Source organism: Hemicordylus capensis, chromosome 4 (assembly GCF_027244095.1).
Source record: "Hemicordylus capensis ecotype Gifberg chromosome 4, rHemCap1.1.pri, whole genome shotgun sequence".
NCBI lineage: Eukaryota > Metazoa > Chordata > Lepidosauria > Squamata > Cordylidae > Hemicordylus > Hemicordylus capensis.
The window spans coordinates 210,354,124-210,376,357 of NC_069660.1; the positions used below are offsets into that span (position 1 = coordinate 210,354,124).

Consider the following 22,234-nt stretch of genomic DNA (forward strand, 5'->3'; position numbering starts at 1 on the left):
CATTGTGGCTGAGGATGCTGGCAGTTGTAGTCCAACAACATCTGAAGTCCCAAGGTGAGAACCCCTGTCTTACAGCATTGTTGTAAAGAGAACAAGATTCTCTCTCTCTCTCTCTCTCTCTCTCTCTCTCTCTCTCTATCTATCTATTCTATCTGCTTATTTGCTTATTTATTTTATCATGGCAGGATGATAAAAAATCCAAATCTAAGTTCAGAGAGGAGTGAACCTGAGTCAGTCCCCTCATAACTCTGAACAACTCAGCTGGACGTGAACTTGTGGACACAATAGAATTGCTTCTTTGCTGCATGTCTTGTCACAGAATAAGCCTTGCCTCTTCAGCTCCCGTAGCTGTTACGTATACCTTGAAGCCAGTTTCAAAGCAAAACTGAGAAGGGGCGATAGTGTCTACTGCCCTGGTAAGCTCCCTGTTCCAGGTCTCCACCAGGGCATCAACAGAATCACTGGCGGAACCAACTCTAAAACCCTCCAAGGCCCCTTGGAACCCTAAAGGATCCAATAGCCTTCTTGGGCGGACCATCCTAATAGGCCCTGAGCCCCCGAAGAGGTGGGTTGTAGCCACAAAATCAACCTTCACCAGATTGTGGCCCATCCATGACAATAGAGACACCCATGGAATACCACTCTGATCTGAGCAAAAGATGAAATCAAGAATGTTAACCTCAGTGTGTTGGCCCTGTGACCAATTGGTATAGGCCCATAGTGGCCATGATTGTAATGCCCTCTGAGCTGCACCAGACAAGCCAGCCCTGAAGTGGACATTGAAGTCACCCAACACCAAAAGCCTGGGTGACTTCAACATCAACCCTGCAGCCAGTTCCATCAGCTCAGTTAGAGACTCCATTGGGCAACAGGGTGCTCAGTACACCAATAGAATTCCCAGTCAATCCCAAGTCCCCAGGCTAACACACATTCAATATGGTCCAGTTTTCTCATAGGGATTTTGATAAAGGAAATGTTATTCCTATGGATCACAGCCACTCAACACACCTCGTTCCCCTTCCCCTAACTTGTTCCACCACTAAGTACCCAACTGGGAGAAACTGAGCCCACACCGGGCCACTAGCCTCCCCCAAACAGGTATCAATTATGCAGGCCAAGTTGGCTCTCTCATCCATGATCAAATCATGGGTGATTTTAGTCTTATTTTGAACCAACCTGGCATTGCAAAGGAGTAAGGTCAGGTTCTGTGGGAGGTTGAAACTACTCACTGAGGCCTGAGAGCTGACAGGATTGCCAGAAGGGGGGACAGCTAAGAAAACACTTTCTTTGTTATGAACCCTGCTACCTATTAAGATCTTCAGGGGAGGTTTTTCTCAAGGTGCCACTGGCTCATCTGGTGACGTCCCGAAGGTGAGCCTTCTCTGTAGTTGCTCCAGAGCTGTGGAATGCACTTCCTGCTGAGATTAGAGCTGCTCCATTCCTGTTAACCTTTAGGAAACAACTGAACAACATTTTTCCAGCCAAGCTTTTTAGCTATTTTGTGGTTTTTAACTAATTTAATTTGAATTTTTATGTTCTTTAAAAATTGTTTTAATGTTGTAAACTGCCTAGAGACTTCAGTAGAGAGCGATATACAAATATGCTAAATAAATAAATAAATTTATAAATTTTGAACATTAGCCACGAATCCCCACTCGTATGTTTCTCAGACTCTGGGAAACACCTATATCAGGCAGCAGCGATATAGGAAGATGCTGAAAGGCATCATCTCATACTGGAGGCAATGGCAAACCCCTCTTATATTCTACCAAAGTCAACCACAGGGCTCTGTGGTTGCCAGGAGTCGACACTGACTCGACGGCACACTTTACCTTTACATTCCATGGACCTGTGGTTCTGCATTACATGTGAATGTGGCCAACTGTCCAATGGTAGCTATCTGTGTGGAGGATATTGTTCGGTATAGAGGTACATTCCATCACATGAGCCCTCATCTGCAGTCTGAAATGGTACAGTCTGGCCACAAATTTGCTAACTCACTGTGAGGACCAGACTTTGGGCTAAAGTAAATGTGAGTAGCAGCTACATTTGTTTTTCACACATCTGATCTGTTGATGTATAGAGGTGAGGGGAGCTGGATTCTCCACATCCTGCCTTTCCACACCATGTTCTGTTATAGGCACTTTTCTCTCAGCTTGGTTCCAGTACTGGAAGAGAATTTGGCTAGAAAGAGAAGTGCATGCAATGATAAAGCACAATGAGGGGAGGAGTGAAGGGCTGAGAGGATTCAGCTCCTCATATTAACCTTTGATTTTTAGCACTAGACCCACTCCATTGACTCTCCTGCTTTACCCAAGCTAAACACAGTCCAGCAAAGTCCATATTGCGGCCAGTCAGGTGCTTGAGAATCTCTTTATTTTTACAGTCCTAGGCAGGCAACAAAACCAGGAGGTCTATCAAGTCCATTTTTTGTGAGCCACTATATGCAGCTGGTGGTGGGCTGCATTCGGTTCAATGGGTCACAGATTGCCCAACCTTGCTCTGAGGGAGGGAATCCCAAAGGCCAAAGCTACTGGAGAGCCACAGAAATTCACACTGGCAAGATCTAGCTGTTCAAAAACAGGTACATAGATGGGACTGTGAAAAGGATTTGTTTAGCTGAGCTTAATGGTGATAATGAATTGACATAGTGAAGGAAACTATCTCTGCAAGTTAAGTCAATTTGGCTATTTATGATTTTGTTTGTAGGTCATAAGAAGCCACTTAAATTAACCATTGGATGCTGATGTGACCTTGCAGAGTGGTATAATGTGCTCTTAGCACCCATTGTTTTCTGCAGCCTCCAAACATGCTTCACAGCAGCCTTGTGGACAGCACATTTCATTAAATCCATCTTCTTTGTATGGCTGTCCAAACAATGACTGCTTCTGCATTTCAAGCATTAGGCTGCAAGTATGAATTCTCCCTTGAGGACATAAAAGCACTTCATTCCTGATCATTCTGACTTTTTTATACCGTTACCTTTACTGCCATTCATACATCATGCTTTTATAGGCAGGGAGGAGTGAGCATGGGCTCATTTGCTGCCTATCCTCATAGTAAGAGTGTATAGAGTATTTTTTTCACATACTCAGCTCTTGCTGTGTCATGTTTTCTGTTCAGAAAAATAGCTAATGATATATTTTAAAAGCCAAAAGTCAGCCTGAACAATAATATTTAGCATTTAAATAAGAGACTTCAAGTGTTTGGCATGTTTTACATACATGAGAGAGACTCCTGTCGGCAACCCTGGAGAAGCTGCTGCCAGTCTGTGTAGACAGTATTGAGCTAGATGGACCAATGTGATATAAGGTATACGGCAGCTTCCTATGTTCCTATGACACGGAGACCACATTGGCTAGGGTCCTACACCCATCATCAGAGGGCTCACCTATCCCAGTTGACCCTTGAACACCCCCAGTACTGGCAATAGCAGTTGTACAAGACTTCCATCACAGCTACTTTGTTTACAAGGCTTCTTGGGGACACTAATTGTCTACTGGGGAGGGCAGGCGAAAAAGGATCTGCCACTTGAGTAGTAGTTCTTCCCTCAGCCAGTGGACTTGCAGGATGGGAGGAAGAGGAGCTGCTGTCAAAGATTCTCCCGATTTGCCGATGGGTAGCGTAGAACAGCCACCAAATTCAAGGGCCATGGAGGGATGCCTTTCATGGCTTTGTCCCAGAGCCCCTCTGGAACCTGGCCTCTGTAAGGTAGGCCAGTATTATTACCCCCATGTTGTCGATGAAGCTGAGAGAAAATGGCTAGCCTGAGACCAGCTAGTGAATTCATGGATGAAGAAACTGACATTCAAACCAGGGTCTCTTTGATTTATAGCTACGTTTCTTAGCCAATGCACTACAATAAGCCACTGTGGAACACAGAGATTCTGGGTTGCAAAATCCCAGCATAGTGCACTTCCAGAGGAATATGTATCCTCTGGATACTGCTTCCATTTTGTCCTATACAAACTGTTAAGATGCTTGCTGTGCTGTGGACTGTCTCCTCCCTCCAATGGTGCCCTATTAGTGGTGCTGAAGGAAGGATGGAGACAGACAGGCATTCACAGCTGCCATGATACCACCTAGTTTTTAATATTTCATCTGCTGCTTATATTTGGTAGGTTCTTTAGTTTTTATAGCTCTCAGTGTTTAGCTTTTAAAATAACTTTTAATTTGAAACTTTTAAAAAATGTAATTTTAATTGTGATTTTAGCCTGGTCTTTTAAAATTGTTTAACTTCAACATCTTATTTTACATTGTATCTATTTTATTAATCTTGTGAGCCACCCTGAGCAGTAGTGTACTGGAGGGGCGGGATATAAATATTTTAAATAAATAAACAGTAAGCCTCCACAAGGCCCTGAACTTTGACAGACTCACCAAATGATAGTTGGGGAGCAGCAGCAGCAAATATTGAGTGGGAGGAGGGCAGCATCAAGGGGCGGGATATCTGGAAAATCAAAATGGCTCCATATCCTGCCTCCTGATGGTGCCCCCCACCCAATTTTTTGCTGCTGTTACCTATCATTGTCCAGTTAGCTTGCCATGTGGCAGGGCCAATTGTGGAAGCTTACTTAGGGGTGTGTGGGCACAACGGCAGTAGTGGATGTTCCCACCATGTTTCAGAGGTTGGCCAGCCTGGTGCCCGGCCTGGTGACCCTTGACTCCAAGGTGCCCAGCCTGGTGACCCTTGATGCCAGCTCAAGTTCTCGGCACTAAAACAAACAAAATTTTGCATTCTAAACATAGCACTCGATTGGTCCATGGCCTTTGTCTAATTATTCTTCATGGAATGCACATCTACCTTACAGAATACATGCCACAGGATGTTGTGATGGCTACCAACATAGCTGATTTTCTTAAAGTACTAAGCATAATAGTTTTATTAACAGTTTTATTCACTGTGAAAGCTTGAAATCTCTTGATTCAGAAGCAGAATTATTGTTTAACAGATGCTGGCAACAAACACTATCACTATCTTCAACTCACAGGTTTGTTCAGAGATTCTGACCATCCCCAGAGAGTTCCAGCCCTGATGAATCATGTATTGATCTGATCAAGGATAGCAATTCCTATGTTCTTAAAAAGCACAGAATTAGTGCATACAACTTGCAGTCTTCAATTTTCGACCCAATCAGCCAAGCTCTAAATACTTTAAATGGAGTAACAAAAAAAATATGAAAATATTTTTAAGAGTCAGCTTTGAACTGGTCTTCACTTGTTGAGCTTCATGGTATGCCTGATATTATCCTCTTGTGAAGATGCCATTCCGGGACTTTGAAGAGGTGCTGAAGTGCACATCTGCAGTTTGCCCTGAGGATAGGGAGGGAGGGGTTATGTTCCTGATGATGCTAAAATGCAGACATGAGGTTCCTTTGTTTCTCCTTTTATTGCCATTGATTCCATTTACTAATTCATGCCTGCAAATTCTAAACCACTTGAGTCAAAAAGATAGCAGGCAACTAAACTTGTATATGGCTCAAATGTCATGCTCCTCAGTTTTGCAGAACTGGAAGGGTAATCAAAAGGGCATTTAGCCTATCACCCAGCTGCAAAGATAGTACCATCACCCTCCTCCTCACCCTAAGATAAACCTGCCTAATCTATTCTGGGAACACATCTCAAGAAAGAAATATTTTCCCATCCCAAAATCCATTACTCCAAAAAAAGAAGGAACCAAAACATGGCTTTCAAAGCAGAAACATCTATTATTGTTATGACATTGTATAAAGTAATATAAGCAAAATACAGGTCCCTCGTCCCTGCTGCAGAGCTTGCATTCTAAATATAAATACAGGAGACAATGGGGTGTGTGGGGAGAGCTGTAGTTTGATCTCAGCTGTGATAATTTATGACAGAGGTTAGCAATCTATGGCTCTGATTTATTATCATTGATAGGGTATTTTCATGTAGCTGCAATCCAATCTGGTGACATGGGACCTTTGAACCACTTTAATCCCATGTGTAATATGGACCATAACAGGGCACCACAAGGACTTTTCACACAGAGTGACTTCCAACATTGATATCTGTCCTGTGTCAGTAAAATGCATGTGGACCTGTGTGAATAACGTCACACAAACATCTCTCTCTCTGTTTCTCTCTGAACACAAACCACTAATGTAGAAGTGAGATTGTAGAAAACAGTCATGCATGAAGTGGCCTTTAGTTCGCTGCAACTAAAACACACTTCAGCAGTCCAAACACACTAATTCTGGAGAGATGCAGTATTAATGAAGCATATTGGTGCACCAGCTGGTAACCTCCAGGCTTGACTATTGCAATGCGCTCTATGTGGGGCTGCCTTTGTTCGAAGTTCGGAAACTTCAGTTAGTTCAAAATGCAGCAGCCGGATTGGTCTCTGGGGAAACCTGGAGAGACCATACTATTATTATTATGCCCTTTTTGAAACAGTTGCACTGGCTGCTGATATGTTTCCAGGCAAAATACAAAGTGCTGGTTATTACCTTTAAAGCACTGAATGGCTTAGGTCCAGGTTACCTTAGAGAGCACCTTCTTCTTCATGATCCCCACCACATGTTAAGGTCATCTGAGGAGGTCCATCTCCAGCTACCACTGGTGTCTCTTGTGGCGACTCAGAGGTGGGCCTTCTCTGTAGCTGCGGCTTTGTTGTGGAATGCACTCCCTGCCAAAATCTGTAATCAGAATTCTTTATTGGCCTTCAGGAGAGCCCTCAGAACCTATCTCTTTGGCCTGGCCTTCCAGGGTTTTTAAATTGTTGCAAATGGTTTTAATTAACCTGGTTTTTCAGGGTTTTTAATCTGTTTTGAATGTTTTGACTGCTATTGTTTTATGGTGGTGTTTTACAACCTCTGTTTTTAACTGCTAATTGATTTTAATTGTTTTGTTTTAATGCAAACTGCCCTGAGCCATTTTGGAAGGGTGGTATAGAAATGAATGAATGAATGAATGAATGAATAATATTTATTTAAATAATAAATTATAAATAAGCAAACTTTATTTCAATAGGTTTTCCTGTTAGATACCTATTCATTCACAATCAGCAGTTTTGGGAAATGCTTATCATAGACTCTAACTGCAAGACTGAGCTTCAGTGGAGCATTAAGGGAACCCAGGGAACGAAAACTAAGTATCTAGGTTCAGATTGTGCGGTCATAATGAAGTTCTACCTGGGTTGGGGAGCAATGTGTGCTCCCTATTTTTGGTTATGTGGAAGCAAGGTAGGAGGAAAACCTGGGTAGAAGTGATTGTGTGAAAGCAAGGTTGGAGCAAAAGCTATCCAGGTTTTCCTCCTGCCTTGCTTCCACACAATCACTTCTACCCAGGTTTCCCTCCTACCTTGCTTCCACACAACCAAAAATTGGGAGCACACTCGGAGACATTTCACATGATTAGTGTGAAGCGCCTTACCGGGCTCTGCAGGGAGACCGGGCTTAGCCTACTCTCCCTACAGACAATCAGGCCTGCAGCCCTGGGCGGCTGAATTGGCTGCCCACACGACTACCGGCTCCATCACGGAGCCAGTGGGGACTGTGGGGACCGGGGGCCGCTTAGTCCCCAGAAGTCCCAGGATGCCCCATGTGCTCGCTTGGGGGGACAACCGAGATGGGGAGCCTCGGGGTTGGGGGGTCTACTCATGTGTTGCTACGTGCCGCGGTGGCACACGAAAAAACAAACAAAACAAAAACCCACGCTCGCTCCATTAACCTCATTTAAGGGGAGGGGAATTTAGGCAAGCTAGCCGCTTTGGAATCACAGAGCTTGCCTGCGAGCCTGGTGGTTCCGATGATCACTGGAAAGCAGGCTAGGCTCCCTTAGCCCATTTTCCAGTGATCGTGGGAATAGGCTCACAGTGTGAATGACCTCATAGTGTTGTTAGTGAGCAGGCCAGCCTACAAGGCTGAGTTACGTACTCACTAGGCTTGTCTTTCGTTGACCCCTTCCAGGATATCCTGGATCCTGATTGGCTGGGAGTGGAATATAACCCTTCATCAGGTCACAATTCAGTCCTGCATTGTAATTATGGTGAACAAGTCATGAATTTTCTACTGGTCCCAGACATTCAAATTGTCCTTACTGATAAGGGACAATCCTTATTTTCTGGTGCTTCTCTCTGATCTTATTTTCTCTCTATTTTACGTTTTGAGAAGCTGTGTGGGTAAGAATAACCTTTTAAACATTTCTTTGATGTGTACACAGGTGCATCAGAGTGATTCTGGTTTCAGCTCCTCCCTAGGTCTGTTGAAGTTAAATCTCTGAAGGGTGGGAGGGGCAGAGGGGCAGATACATCTTTATGCAAATCTTTATGTAAATCTACAAATGCGGATACAAAATGCCAGTGGGCTGTTTACATTTCATCTCCTCCCCTTAGCCAGAGAAGAAATTTTGGTGAATGTGTAGTTATGGATGCTTCAGTGTATGTATGCTACTATGCATAGTTTTAGATACTCAAAATGCAACCAGATCTACTGTGAACATCAGCATTCTATTAAAACTTACTTGTTTGATTATACAAAACAACAACAACAAAAAAAACAACCCTGCTAGGGTCAGTTTACTTACACAGAATGGACCAGAAGCCATAAACTATTGCAGAAGAAATCAATATGGAATGTAGCCAATAGAAAATAACCTTTGTGATACAGTACTCAAGGAGTAGGCATCTAGATTGTGGTCCTTGGTGTAACGGAGGTACACAAGAGTGATCTGTGAAATGTTGTTGAAGAGAGCATGCATTGGGCCTGTGCAAAGCTTCGGCCCTGAATATGCAAAATGGAATATTTCCCAACACTCTCCTGGGACAATGCAGAGGCGACCACTCCTGCTGATTGCCTCCAGGCAGGTTTTCACTGCCAAAACCCAGTGATGTCTGGGAAGGCATGCAGGGAGCAGTGGAAAGTGGAGTGAAAAGAAGTGGGAAGGATTCTTAGCACTCCTTGTGCAGCTTTTCAGATGTCATGGGGGCTCAATAGGGCTCAGTTTCTCTTTAAAAGGCCTTACTGGCACTGAGTAATGCATTGCACAACACTGCGTGGAGGGCGATAAGTGAGAACGGTTGCCTCTACATGGCGGCGAGCAGGTGGTGCAAGTATTTGACTTAGGGTAGCTGAAGCTTTGCACAGGCCTAGTATGCCTGTGGAGGAAATCTGTGGAGGAAAAGTGGGATTTAAATGTAAAAAATAAAATAAATATGGCTTCCTCAGCCCTGGCTCTGATCTTCCCTTATCTGCTTCTCTCCTTGTTACAGGCTGCCTGTTTGCAGTCTGACCTCAGCTGTTGCCTGCAGAGAATATATCTGCCCATTGTCCGGGATCCTCATGGAAGCATCAGACTACTGGGAGATCAGACTACTGGGTACTTGTTAGGGTAAGAGAAACTGATTGAAATTTCCGGTGCCACGGAGATCTTCAGCAGATGAAACTGTCCCTCCCACAGTCTGTCAGAAGTCCATTCAAGATCTTGAAGCAAATGGTGGTATCTTCTTTTAAAGTTCACTCCAGGGGTATAGCTAGGGGATAGGGGTCCTGTGTGCACCCTCTCCTCAGAGGCCCCTCGGAGTAAGGGAGACAATGAAGAAAATAGGGAGGGTGGAGCTGGGCGGCCCAGGTTCTTTGAACCCATCTGCTCAATTACAGCTATCCCTCTGGCTCACTCAAAATAGTTTCGAATACACTTTAAAAAAATCATGCTAGACAGTCCAAAGTAAAGGTGTTCTTTCCTAACACCATGAAAGAAAATGAGATTCTCAAATCTTTAATGAGGAGTATTTACTTTCAAAGCCTGAAAAGCAAAAGAGTTACACTTAATGTTATGATCATTTGGAAATGTCATACTGAGCATATTTAATTATCTGAAATGCACATTTTCCAGGCTCACAATTAATTGTACTGTAGATGTTCAAATGTTCAATTGCTTGTAACTTTGCAAAATTCCCTTCTGGGCTCTGAAACTGTATACTCTCGGTCATAGTCTAATGGAGCATTTTCTTGGAAAGTTCAGCAGTTTTGTCTGTGTGTGTGTGTAACTGGGAATAAAAGCACTTTTTTGTGGAGTGAAGTAAAAATGCCTTTCCTTGATTTCTGTTGTTGCTTCAGATTAGCATAATTTTAACTTAATTTCTCCAGATAAGTGTGGCCACTACATTGTCTTTTGGTGAATCTAATGAGAGCAGCTATGCTCCTGTACAATATCTAATCAGGGGCACAATCAGAGAAAGTTAACCACACCCATTGAAATTAATTTGTCCTATCAGATACTGCAGTTAAAGGGAATAATATAAAAGTGATCTTTTGGTGGTATTACGTACCACACAGCCCGCTGCTGGAGATGCCATGCACACAATGGGGGGCATTGTACGGCACCATAGTTTTGGGTATGTGTGGTACAAAGCATCTTTGAAACTGAACTCAAATTGCAAAGTTTTTTTACTTAATGGCCCAAGAGGCTCCTCACAAAAAGTAGACAGACGGCTTTGTGAGTAACTACTTAGCTGCAGCAAAAGTGCTAGTAGCTAAATACTGGAAGTGAAGTATGCTACCTACGTTACAAGAGTGGCACTGTAAAATCTGGTAAAGATAATGAGTAAAACTGGTGTAACAATTAAACTAAGAAATTAGAAATTAAGGCATGAATGGAATTTAGTAGTGAATTAAGCAAAAGTATAAGAATCTAGAATAGGAAATTTAGTCAGGAAAATTTGAACATATATATATATATATATATATGCTATTGATAATATGATTCACATCATTGTTTGATTATAATTAGTAGAAATTATTTGCTTTATTCACAAGTGATCTAGAAGTAGGGATAAGCAGCGAGGTGGCCAGATTTGCAGATGATACCAGAGCCCCTGGTGGTGCAGTGGTAAAACTGCCGCCCTGTAACCAGAAGGTTACAAGTTCGATCCTGACCAGGGGCTCAAGGTTGACTCAGCCTTCCATCCTTCTGAGGTCGGTAAAATGAGTACCCAGAATGTTGGGGGCAATATGCTAAATCATTGTAAACCGCTTAGAGAGCTCCGGCTATAAAGCGGTATATAAATGTAAGTGCTATTGCTATTGCTACCAAACTCTTTCGGGTAGTGAAATCCAAAATGGATTGTGAGGAGCTCCAAAAGGATCTCTCCAAACTGGGTGAGTGGGTGACAAAGTGGCAAATGCGGTTCAATGTTGGCAAGTATAAAGTGATGCACATTGGGATGAAAAACCCCAGCTTCAAGTATACACTGATGGGATCTGAGCTGTCGGTGACTGACCAGGAGAGGGATCTTGGGGTCATGGTGGACAGCTTGTTAAAAGTGAGGCAGCTGTGAAAAAGGCCAATTCCATGCTAGGGATCATTAGGAAGGGTATTGAAAATAAAACTGCTAATATTATCATGCCCTTATACAAAACAATGGTGTGGCCACACCTGGAGTACTGCTTACAATTCTGGTCACCACATCTAAAAAAGGACATTGTAGAACTGGAAAAGGTGCAGAACAGGGCAACCAAGATGATCAGGGGCCTAGAGCACCTTTCTTATGAGGCAAGGCTACAACACCTAGGGCTTCTTAGTTTAGAAAAAAGACAACTGCGGGGAGTCATGATAGAGGTCTATAAAATCATGCATGGTGTGGAGAAAGTGGATAGACAGAAATTCTTCTCCCGCTCACATAACACTAGAACCAGGGGTCATCCCATGAAATTGATTGCCAGGAAATCTAGGACCAACAAACAGAAGTACTTTTTCACACAACGCATAATCAACTTGTGGAATCCTCTGCCACAAGATGTGGTGATAGCCAACAACCTGGGTGGCTTTAAGAGGGGCTTGGATAACTTCATGGAAGAGAGGTCTATCATAGGCTACTAGTTGGAGGGCTATAGGCCACCTCCAGCCTCAAAGGCAGGATGCCTCTGAGTACCAGTTGCAGGGGAGTAACAGCAAGGAGTAACCCACTGTGGCTCCCAAAATTATATCCCTCAGGGTTGCAGACCCTCAGGAAGGGGTGTGCATGGAACCGGGACGCTCGGTTCAGTTCAAATCAAACCAGACTCGAACCAAACTGGACCTGGTTTGATTCCATGCACATTGAGCTGGGCCCCAGTTTCACTCAAAGCTGAACCAGTTCGGGCCGAGCTCGAAGGAGGGGCACGTTCTAATTTTTTTCAAAAGAAAACTTATTGCCCGGTCCAGCCGCCTCAGTGCTGCCAAAGCTGCAGGGGGGTCTTCAATGGCTCCCGCTCCCCCCACCAGCCTCCCCCCGGTCTTTTTAGGGCTGATTCGGCCCATTTACTGGCCTTTTTTGCCCTCTCCCTGCCAGAGGTGCACCTAGGTAATTTTGGAGCTTGGACCTAATTAAGTATCATCGTGCTTGGCTAGGCGACCACACCACCTGTGACAGACTAAAGAGGATTTAGGGGGCTCCAGGGGGTGTGGAGGACCTGGACTTTGGCCCCGAAGTCCAGGGGTAAGGGCGCCTCTGCTCGTGGTAACCATTTAGAAGGCTGCCATGCATGCACACTGGCCATTTATGTGCCTGAGTCCCGGGCACAGAAGTGGTTAGTGCACACACGCAGCACCAAAAATGGCCACCGTGAACAAGGTAGGGCCAAAAAGGCCAGTAAACAAGCCAAATTGGCCTTAAAAAGTTGGGGGAGGTTGGCAGGGGGAGCAGGAACCATTGGAGACCCACCCACCCATAGCCGTGGCAGCACCCGCCAGAGGCTGCCAGACTGGGCAGTAAGTTTTCTTTTTTTTAAGTTTAAATTATTTTTCATTTTAGAGCCCCCGACCTGGCCCGGGGGGCGGGGGGTTATATTGAGGTTGAGTTGAACCAAACTGAACTGGGCCCTATTTGGCTCGAGGGCAAGCCTTCAAACAGACCCGGTTTAACGTGGAACCGGCTCAACCTCGAGCCAGTTCACACATCCCTACCCTCAGGGACATATATTTAGGAAGCACAGGCAGCAGCAGAGGAAAGGAGAGATTGTTAGAAGTTGTTCCCTTCCAGTTTCACATGCAGAATATTTTTCAGTGCACTCAGGGTTTGTCTGGATGTCAGCTTTTCCTTCTAATAAAATATATGCTGAGCTTTAGACTACAGAACACTGTAACTCTATTCTTTGGCATTAAGAAATAGGATTTTGGTTCCTGGCTGCATTGTTCCCTTAATCATTTTATCCAGTATCAAGAGAATTTGATATCAAGAATGACAGCATCATGGGCTTCATAGAAAATATAAAATTTATTCTTTTGAATTAATTTTATTTCTTTTTTAATGGAATTTCCTGGCCACACTGTAGTGGCACTACGGGAGATATGGCGAAGAGGCCTAGTGGTGTGATCCACTTTTACCCTCTGCACATGTAGACTTCTATACACTGCTTATATCCATGCATTTAAACGCCCAGAGAAGAAAGCTTGGGTGGTATATAAATGTGATGAATGAATGAATGAATGAATGAATGAATGAATGAATAGAATTTAAAAGATTTATTCTAAGCCTCTCTAGCCTTAAACTTTAGTAACCTTGTACTCCTGTTTTTTATTGAAAACTGTATATACACCTGGTTTCCTGTATTCATATTTTGAGTTTATATTACTATGCCAAGTAGTACAGCTAGGCACGGATAAGGTTTACTTAAAACATATGTGTTAATCACCCACCTGGCTGCTGGCCAAGTGCATTGGTCTCGGTCAGGCTACTGCTTGTTGGAAGTGAAGGACTCTGCGCTGTCTCATGCCTCAATGACAGAGGGGGACAGACTAGTGATTCAGAAGGCTAGAGGGCTCAAGGCATTGGTCATTGCTCCTCTTTACTGCTCTGACACTATCCCTTTGATATGTAGATTGCTACTCTCAGGGACTTCCTGCCTGCCTGCCTACCTGCCTGCCTGCCTTCTTCCTTCCTCTCTTCTCCCTAACACACGCGCTTGCATCTCTCTGCACCATGTGTGCACAGAGATGCAGACAGCATCTGCTAGCTAGCTAGATTAGAGAGACTATCTCTCCACTTTCCTATCTAGAATGATGTTCTCCAATAAAGACTCCTCATATTGATTTGAAACTATGAACTGGCTCCAAGTTTCTTTTGGATCTTAGCAGACACGCATGCCTGGTCAGACTCCGCTGTGCTTTGCCTCTGTGCACTCTGCTGTAATAGAAGGGTATCTCTCACCAGAGATACTCCCCAACACTGATAAGGAGGCCAACAGCCCCTTTCTTGGTGCTGCTTATGAGAGTTGTAACAGTATAAGAAAGACACACAGATACCCCAGTAATCTGGAGCTTCAGCGTAGACCGAGATCTGGGAAGGTGCTATGCACCAGCTGGCATTACAGGGGCCACGTCCTTTTTGTCGTCAAGGGAGTTCCTCAGTGAAAAAGTTCACGTCAGATCAGGGACATATGCTTTATCTTTTGTTCTGTAATCCTCTTTAGAACATTACTCAGCTTTGTCTAATAAAACCTCTTTGGCATTTTCACTGGTTTGAGCTTATTGCCTCCGAATCCCAAAAACCTTTTGGACACCGGCTGGCCACCGGTGCCAATACACCACACCAATGAGTTATATTTAGATTATTTGTTGTCAGATTTTAAAGACTCAGTGTCTTGGAATGTGACCAAGTTCTGTTACATAGTTTGTAAAATTCACAAAGAACTCACCACCTGATTACTGTTGGTGGTAGTTGTCTGATTATTATTGCTGGTCAATGACCAAAATAAAGCTATCTATCTATCTATTCCTTACTTTCTGCATTTTTCTCAGATTTTGTTTTATTGCATCCTAAATATTCAGAAGCAAGTTTCACTTTTTAAAATGAAGCTTATGTCAATATAATGTGCCAGAGTATTTGGTGTATGGGTATTACTTTTGTTGGTTTGGGGATCAAACTGAAAGGAGTGCTTATAGGGGGAAACAACTTCTTGTTGAAATAACTGGCAATGTAATCCCTTCTCATTTATTTCAGAGGATCTGGGTTCCACACTTACGTTTGGAATAATTGTGTGTTTCTTCATATTTTTAAAGGTTATTTTTTAATGGTCTCTGTATCAGATGCAGGAGTATTCCCACTATTTAGATAGTAACATAAATTAAAATAGCAATTCTTGGAGCACAAGCCTGTGGAATGTAGCTATTTCTGAGAGGTGAAATATACTACTGTAGCTTTTGAACTGCCAAGCTTAAAAGAGTACAGTCCATGGCTATTTCTAGCACAGGTTGAAGAACATTATTCCCCAGTAATGTATTGAATGAGGGATTCCAAGACTCAACAAGAAATAGATTTGCAATTTTTATGTCAACCATATTTTATTGCATCCTTTTTAGGAGGATTTATTCTGTATTCATTGTGACTAATAGATATTAGGGGTGTGTGCACAAAACTAGGTTGCCAAGTCTGGTTCGAGTTCAGACCAGACTTGAACTGGACCAGGCATGTTCAGTTTTGGCACCACCACCACCCCCGAACACCCTCCCTGGTTTGGTTCAGTTTGCGGGGGTTCGTGAGATTAAATTTTTAAAAAAACTTTTAAAAATTAAATTTTACTTACTGCCACCCAGTCCAGGGGCTTAGATTCAGCCATGGGGTGGGGGGTGTCTCCAGAAGTTCCCCCTCCCCCATGTCAGCCTCCATTTATGTACAAATCACCCGGTTCGGGCGGTCTTCAGCCTGTTTCGGGCCTGTCCTCTGTTGCCCATGCCAAATGGGCCTCTGCGTGGCTGCGTCATGGTTATTTTTGTAAACTCACGAACCCCATCCCCCACCCCCAAAATGGCCAGGGGGTCCAGTAGCAAACTGAATTGGGCGGGGGGTTGGGTTCGGTTTGATATCTGATTCTTGAACTGAACAGGTTCGATGTTGAACCTATTCGACATCGAACCTGTTTGCACATGCCTAATAGATATGTGAGAAAGGAAGATTAAGAAACAAGCTGTGGTAAGAGGGAAAGCATGCTGGATGCATATCTTTAATACATAGCTCACACACCCCCATGGAGTACTGACTCTTATCCCTTATTGGTTTTGAAAGAACTAGCTGCCTTCTGTGCTGCTCACACAATATGATTCCCTTCCAAAGTTATCAGTCCTCATTTGGGCCCAGAGTACTTACTGTCAGGATCCAGCCATACTTGCTCTTGGACCATGACGTGGTCTTCTCCTTTTCAGCACTGAGGATCCTATGGTTACTACCAAGCTGGAGCTTGGCCCTTTTGCAGACATTCTTTCTGAGGAGTGTGGGGTCTTGGGTGACCCAGCAGTCAAATCTAGACCCCTGCTCCAGCTCTGGACTCTCCTCCATCATGCCTAGGGATCCAGGAACAGTTGCACAAACACAAAATGCAACAATTGTGCAAATGCAGTTGTGCAATGAATGGCCATTGGAATTAATGGCCACCTGCCATGCAACTGCATTTGTGCAATTCTTGTGTTTTGCACAACTGCACTCTCACGCAACTATGCACACGTTCCATTACAAGGCATTGTGCAGTATGTCAGCCAGTTAGATTAGTGCCACTGCCAGCCACTGTAGACATTGGGGACTCCTGAGATTGGGTGAGTGGCATGCAGGTCAAGTGATGGGTGAAGCCAAAGTGGGTGGTGCCAATGATGGTGGGTGGAGCTGCAAGTGGGGCATTGCTAAAACCTTTCCTCCCTAAAAAAACAAAAGCAATATAAGCACTGCGGAGAAAGCTTCAGCTGGTGAGCTTTCTCCTTCCCCCACCCTCCGCTGACTTTTTACTCCCCCCCCCACTACATACATTCCTCCCCCACTCCCCTCCACCCTACATACTGGGTGAATATGTATGTATAATTGAACATATTGTATCCTATGTATATCATGCATTCTTTTGTTGCTAAGGTAAGAAGCACTGCAGCAGGCCTTTTGATTTCACTAACAATTCAACCAACCAAACCACAACAATAACTATAGCCCCCATAACAAAGTTCTCCACAATAATTGTTACAGTCTTGGGCCTAATACTTGCCTTAGAACTAGTAGTCAAATCAATCCTAATATTACACAAACATAACTAATTATACAACTTTTCAAACCAACTTGAGTTCTTTAACATGACTGCCCACCACAGCCTACCCCAAACAACAGTCTTTATTGGACAAAACCTCTCAACCCATGTAAACAATGTGTTATGAAAGCTCCCGGTGGGCTCTCTCCTGTTTTTCTCCAGTGGGAAAGCTTTCTGACCGACCATAGTACCAAATGGAGCCCGATTATAGTGACTACTCCACCTTAAGTGGTGCAGAGGGGAAATGCTTGACTAACAAGCAGAAGATTGCCAGTTCAAATCCCCACTGGTATGTTTCCCAGACTATAGTAAACACCTATATTGGGCATTTCGACTCCTGGCGCCCACAGAGCCCTGTAGTTTTCTTTTGGTAGAATACAGGAGGGGCTTACCATTGCCTCCTCCTGTGCAGTATGAGACGATGCCTTTCAGCACCTTCCTATATCATTGCTGCCCGATATAGTACCAGTGGAGATTCGAACCGACAACCTTCTGCTTGTTAGTCAAGCATTCCCCACTGCGCCATTTAAGGTGACTGATAAAACAATATACTGGAGAGTAATTGCAGTGCTGTTGGTGGCAGCAGCAGCCAGAGGGGCAGGAAGTGAAGGATACATACCAGCTGACAGAATGTCAGCAAAACATTAAGCAAAAGCACTTCCAACAACAACAACATGTGGTTTTAAAACAGTGGCAAAAATAATAGCTATAAGGGAGCAATGGCTAGAATGCTCCTGGCCTATCCCCTAAAAATGTAAGAGTAGCATCCTTGGGAGGATTCATCGATCCACTGTGGGGCCATGAGCTGCCGTGGTGGGTCTTTGGGGAGGCCAAATAGGCGGTCCCTTAGTCCAAGGTTCATTTTGATGTGCAGCTGGGTGCATTCTATGCAGTGCATTTTTTTAAAAAAGTGCAGTGGATACTAAGATGTTGTGCAGTTGGGCCTATGGAGTTTAATAAGGGTTGTTGCCTAAGAAGTAACAGAGGAGGAGGGGTGTGTGTGAAACAAGATATTGAATATTGTTTGTTTTCCATTTCATAACCTTATACAAGAAGTACATTACAGCCTTCTGTTTCTCTCGCTCATTCTTTGTGAGGCACCATCATTTTTCTTGCTTCCCCTCTTTCTTTGTCCTTCTCATTTCCCCCTCCTTCCCTCTCTGTCACTTTCTATTCATTTGCCTCTTCCCTTCTGTTAGCAAATGCTGAAGGAAGGGGATGCTTGTGGATAGGGGTGGGCTGCAGCCACTGCTAGTGCAGGTTTATAATAAACCTGCCTGAGTCCTCTGTAACATCTGAGTCCTCTGTAACTCATGAAAGAGTGCAAAGGCAACAGCCACACCCATTGCATGTCCCCAGCATCTGGGATTCAGCCTGTGCACCTGGAGGTTCTCTATAGCCATCCTGACTAAGTGCCACAGAGGGGCCTCTCCTCCTCCATGAATGTTTCTAACCCCCTTTCAAACCCATCTAAGCCAGAGATCATCACCACACCTAGTTCCACAAGTTAATTGGCTTTCTTTTTTGTGTATTCTGAACAGAGACGGGCCTTAGTGCTAAATGTGATGTGAGGGATTTCCTAGCTAAGGGACTTCAGCAAGTGATTAGGTGGAAAACATGTGGGGAGCAGGGAGGGCAGGACAGGGGTGACTCTCCCCTGGTGCTTTGACACTTTAAGCTGACAATCAAGACAGTGTTTGGATTCAAACCAGAACCAGCGTGGCCAGTAACTGATCTTGCGATCTCACAATCAGCCACAGAATTCTGCCGTCATGGTTCCCCTTGGAGACCTGCGAGGATTCTGCAGGAGGCTCACTTGGCAGCATTCTAGATAAGCTGCAGCATCTTTGATAAGTTGGCTGTCTTTGGCTGTCAGTTTATCATCAGCTTATCATCTTAGCTGTCAGAATGGATGGCTGCTGGTCATGGGTGAACTGTAGGTAAGTCTCCGGCATGATGGGGAAGCAAAATCTAATGGCTGCCTGGACTTGGTTTTTAAAGATGCCCTTCCATTGTTTTACATGCGGTTGTGCTCCCTATGTGAACTTCAGTGGTCACAAGTTCACCACCAGTACTCATACCACACAGCTTCTCCTTGAAATGCAGGTGGCCCTCGAAGGTCACTTGCTGGGCTGATTTCCACTGTATTTCTTAAGCTCACAGGTCCTAGACCTCTGAAACTGTAGCACCCAGGAGCTACTGGCTGGCCCCTGTGGGCCCACTTGGGGTTTTTTGGGGGGGTGGGGAATCCTGCCCACCAGTTGAAGCTGACTTCAAAAGCTGCCCCCCCAAAAAACCCCCATGTTATTTCCAAGAACATGCCTAACCTTTTCTTCTTTCATGTTCCCATAGGTCTCACCCAGAGGCAGAACCAAAGTGAGTTGCTTTTTTTCCTCTTGACTCCTCTTAATGCTTTTGGCTCTGGTGTGGCCAGCTAAAGGGATGGGGGTGGAGGGGGTGGGGGTTGTTCTGACATAGCCCAAACCCAGGTAAAAGTGTGCCATCGAGTCGGTGTCGACTCCTGGTGACCACAGTCCTGTGGTTGCCTTTGGTAGAATACAGGAGGGGTTTACCATTGCCATCTCCCGCGCAGTGTGAGATGATGCCTTTCAGCAGCTTCCTATATTGCTGCTGCCCGATATAAGTGTTTCCCATAGTCTGGGGAAAATACAGGCGGGGATTCGAGTTGTCACAAATTTAAACCCTCTTATTCAAATTTTAAAAACCAAAACCGTATGTATGTTCTTTTAGCTGAAGTGTCCCCCTTTTGGGGGGGGGGCTTTCTAAAAAGTTGGAAATCTTCTCTGGAGAGGGGTGGGAAAGCTGGCCTCATATCTATAAACTACGAGAGTGGGTCTGCCCCCTGCCCTGTCAACCAGTCAATCCCCAAGTGAAAACAATCTGAGCAAAATGTAGTGAGTGACTTTCAATAGCAATTACTTTCACTGCTTCCAAGTATTGAATCATCCAAAATTAGCAGGGCCTTCTAGAAGGATTATGGGTGAGGGCATGCTTGGGATGGCACAGCACCCCCTAGGATTACTGGGGAGACGCCTCAATTTCCTGTGATTCGCTACTAAGAATGTTTCTCCTTATCTCTGCAGGGATGAAGATGAAGAGGGGGCACAGACTGGTAAGTGGATGACAAGAGTGCATGCTTCTTCTCAGGGCTCCTCAACCCCCCAGGGAGTGTCTCCTTGGAGACCTGTTTCACTTTGACAATGGAGAGAGATAGGCAGACGTCCATCTGATGGATGAATGGCAGGAGGGCAGGTTCATCCACCTCTATCCTTTGCTGCTGGCACTTGCTGCAGCCAAAAGTGTTGGAGGAGACTAGGGGGCCTGGGCAAGTCACATCTGGATACCCTCCCTTCTAGGAGAAGATGGGGAAAGGGCTGTGGCAGCAGGCAGGCAGTTTGGTAATTCTCCCTTGGAGATGGTGCACTTCTGGAAAAGCCCTGCAAGAACCTTTTACCCACACCCAGCCCCAAGACATCCTCTGGGCCTTGTTCCCCTTGCCTTGGAGAAGAGGAAGCTAAAGAATGCTGGTGTCTTGTTTCCAAAGCATCTCTTTTTTTGACAATTACATGGGTTAAGATGGAAATGGAGGATCACCTGCAAACAAGGGCAACATTTCCTGGCCAATGAGCTCTGAGATCAGTCCAAAGAGACTCTTTCTTTCTCTGACCCCAGTTTTCTGCCCCTCGGAGCTGGGCCTGCATTCCTCAGATCATAGCTATGCTTCCTGCTTATGGCATCCAGGCAGATTTTCAAGCCCCACCCCTACCCCCGCACATAGGTCAAAAGGCTGTAACTAGGGGTTGTTGCTTCAGCCAGAGAGCAAATGCATTGTTTAGTCCTTGTAAACCATCAGCTCCCACTCTGAAAGGAGAAGTCTCTTTCCTCACAGGTATGAGGAAAGAGGACCCATAGTCCAGTAGTGGAACCAGTGCTTTGCATGCACAAGGTCTTGGGTTGAGTCTTCTTCATCTTCTGTTAAAGGATCCTAGCTAGCCAGGGAAAGGCTTCTGCCCAAGAGCGGCTGTCAGCCAGAGTAGGGCAAAGTGAGCCAGGGGTATGACTTGGTAGAAGGCAGCTGCATTGGTATGTTCAGCAGATAGAGCCTGGCCATTGCACTCCCTTCTGAAGCGTAGTTGGTGAGGGCTGTCTTGCCAGTGCTATGCAATATATTCCTCTTCATCCCTTGCTTGTTTCCTTGGGTGGACCACCTCACCCACAATCCCAGGCTGCATCCCAGCTGGTTAACCTAGGCAGAAAGGGGAGGCAATTTCTATCAGGGCAATGGGCCATCCTCATTTCCAGATTCCTGCTTTATTTCCTCTCTTTCAGGTCATCCCAGAAATCCGACCCATGTTGCTCCATGTCCTGGGGGACCCATGTTGCACCATGTTCTGGGGGACCCTCTGGGGGAAGAGCCCAATGAGGCAACCTTGGTGCCAGGACCCCTTCCAGGACTTCATGTCCCCACTGACATTCTGGGAAAAGAGCTCAATGAGGAAACCTCAATGCTAGGATCCCTTCCAGAACCTCGCGTCCCCACTGATATTCTGGAGCAAGAGCTCAATGAGGAAATGTCGGTGCCAAGATCCCTTCCAGAACCTTGCATCACCAATGACATTCTGGGGAGAGAGCTCAATGAAGCAACCTTGGTGCCAGGACTCCTTCCAGGAACTCGCATTTCCACTGATACTCTGGAGGAAATGCTCAGTGAGGAAACCTCGATGCCAGGATCTTTTCCAGGACCTCGCATCCACACTGATGTTCTGGAGGGAAAACTCAATGAGGCAACTTCAATGCCAGGATCCCTTCCAGCTTCTCATGGTGAGCAGTGAGGGCAAGTGATGGCGGGTGAGGTAGTATGCCAGTGTTTGCATCTGACCACCTGTTGCTTCTTCTCTCTTGCAGATGTTCCTGAAGGCCCTGCTGCAGGTCTCCACCCCCCTGGGTCCGGTTCATCATTATCTTCTGCCTTGCTGGAAGTTGGCTCCATCCCACCCTCCGCCTCCACCTCTTCTTTTCTCCTGCATCCCTCTTCCCCTCCTCCTCCTTCCCCACATCCTCTAGAGCTGGAACTCAAGGATGTAAAAGAAACTCTCCAGAGTTTGATGAATTTGCAGTTCCATCAGCTGAATGACCGTAAGTCTCACAGAGGCAGCATCCCTTTTCCATCCTCATTGTTGTTTTACAATCTAAAACACTTATAGTCTAAAAACAGA

General features: G+C 45.0%; 1 protein-coding gene across 1 annotated transcript in view; it reads left to right on the forward strand.

Annotated features, from left to right (window-relative positions):
- Nucleotides 1-22,234, forward strand: part of LOC128323544 (uncharacterized) — a 38,048-nt gene that overhangs the window by 14,628 nt on the left and 1,186 nt on the right. Inside the window, exons 2-7 of the mRNA XM_053246856.1 lie at nt 7,929-8,007; nt 9,230-9,348; nt 19,350-19,373; nt 20,102-20,130; nt 21,348-21,839; nt 21,924-22,154. Of these exons, the coding sequence (XP_053102831.1) occupies nt 7,929-8,007; nt 9,230-9,348; nt 19,350-19,373; nt 20,102-20,130; nt 21,348-21,839; nt 21,924-22,154 (974 nt within the window). The remainder of the gene's footprint in view (nt 1-7,928; nt 8,008-9,229; nt 9,349-19,349; nt 19,374-20,101; nt 20,131-21,347; nt 21,840-21,923; nt 22,155-22,234) is intronic.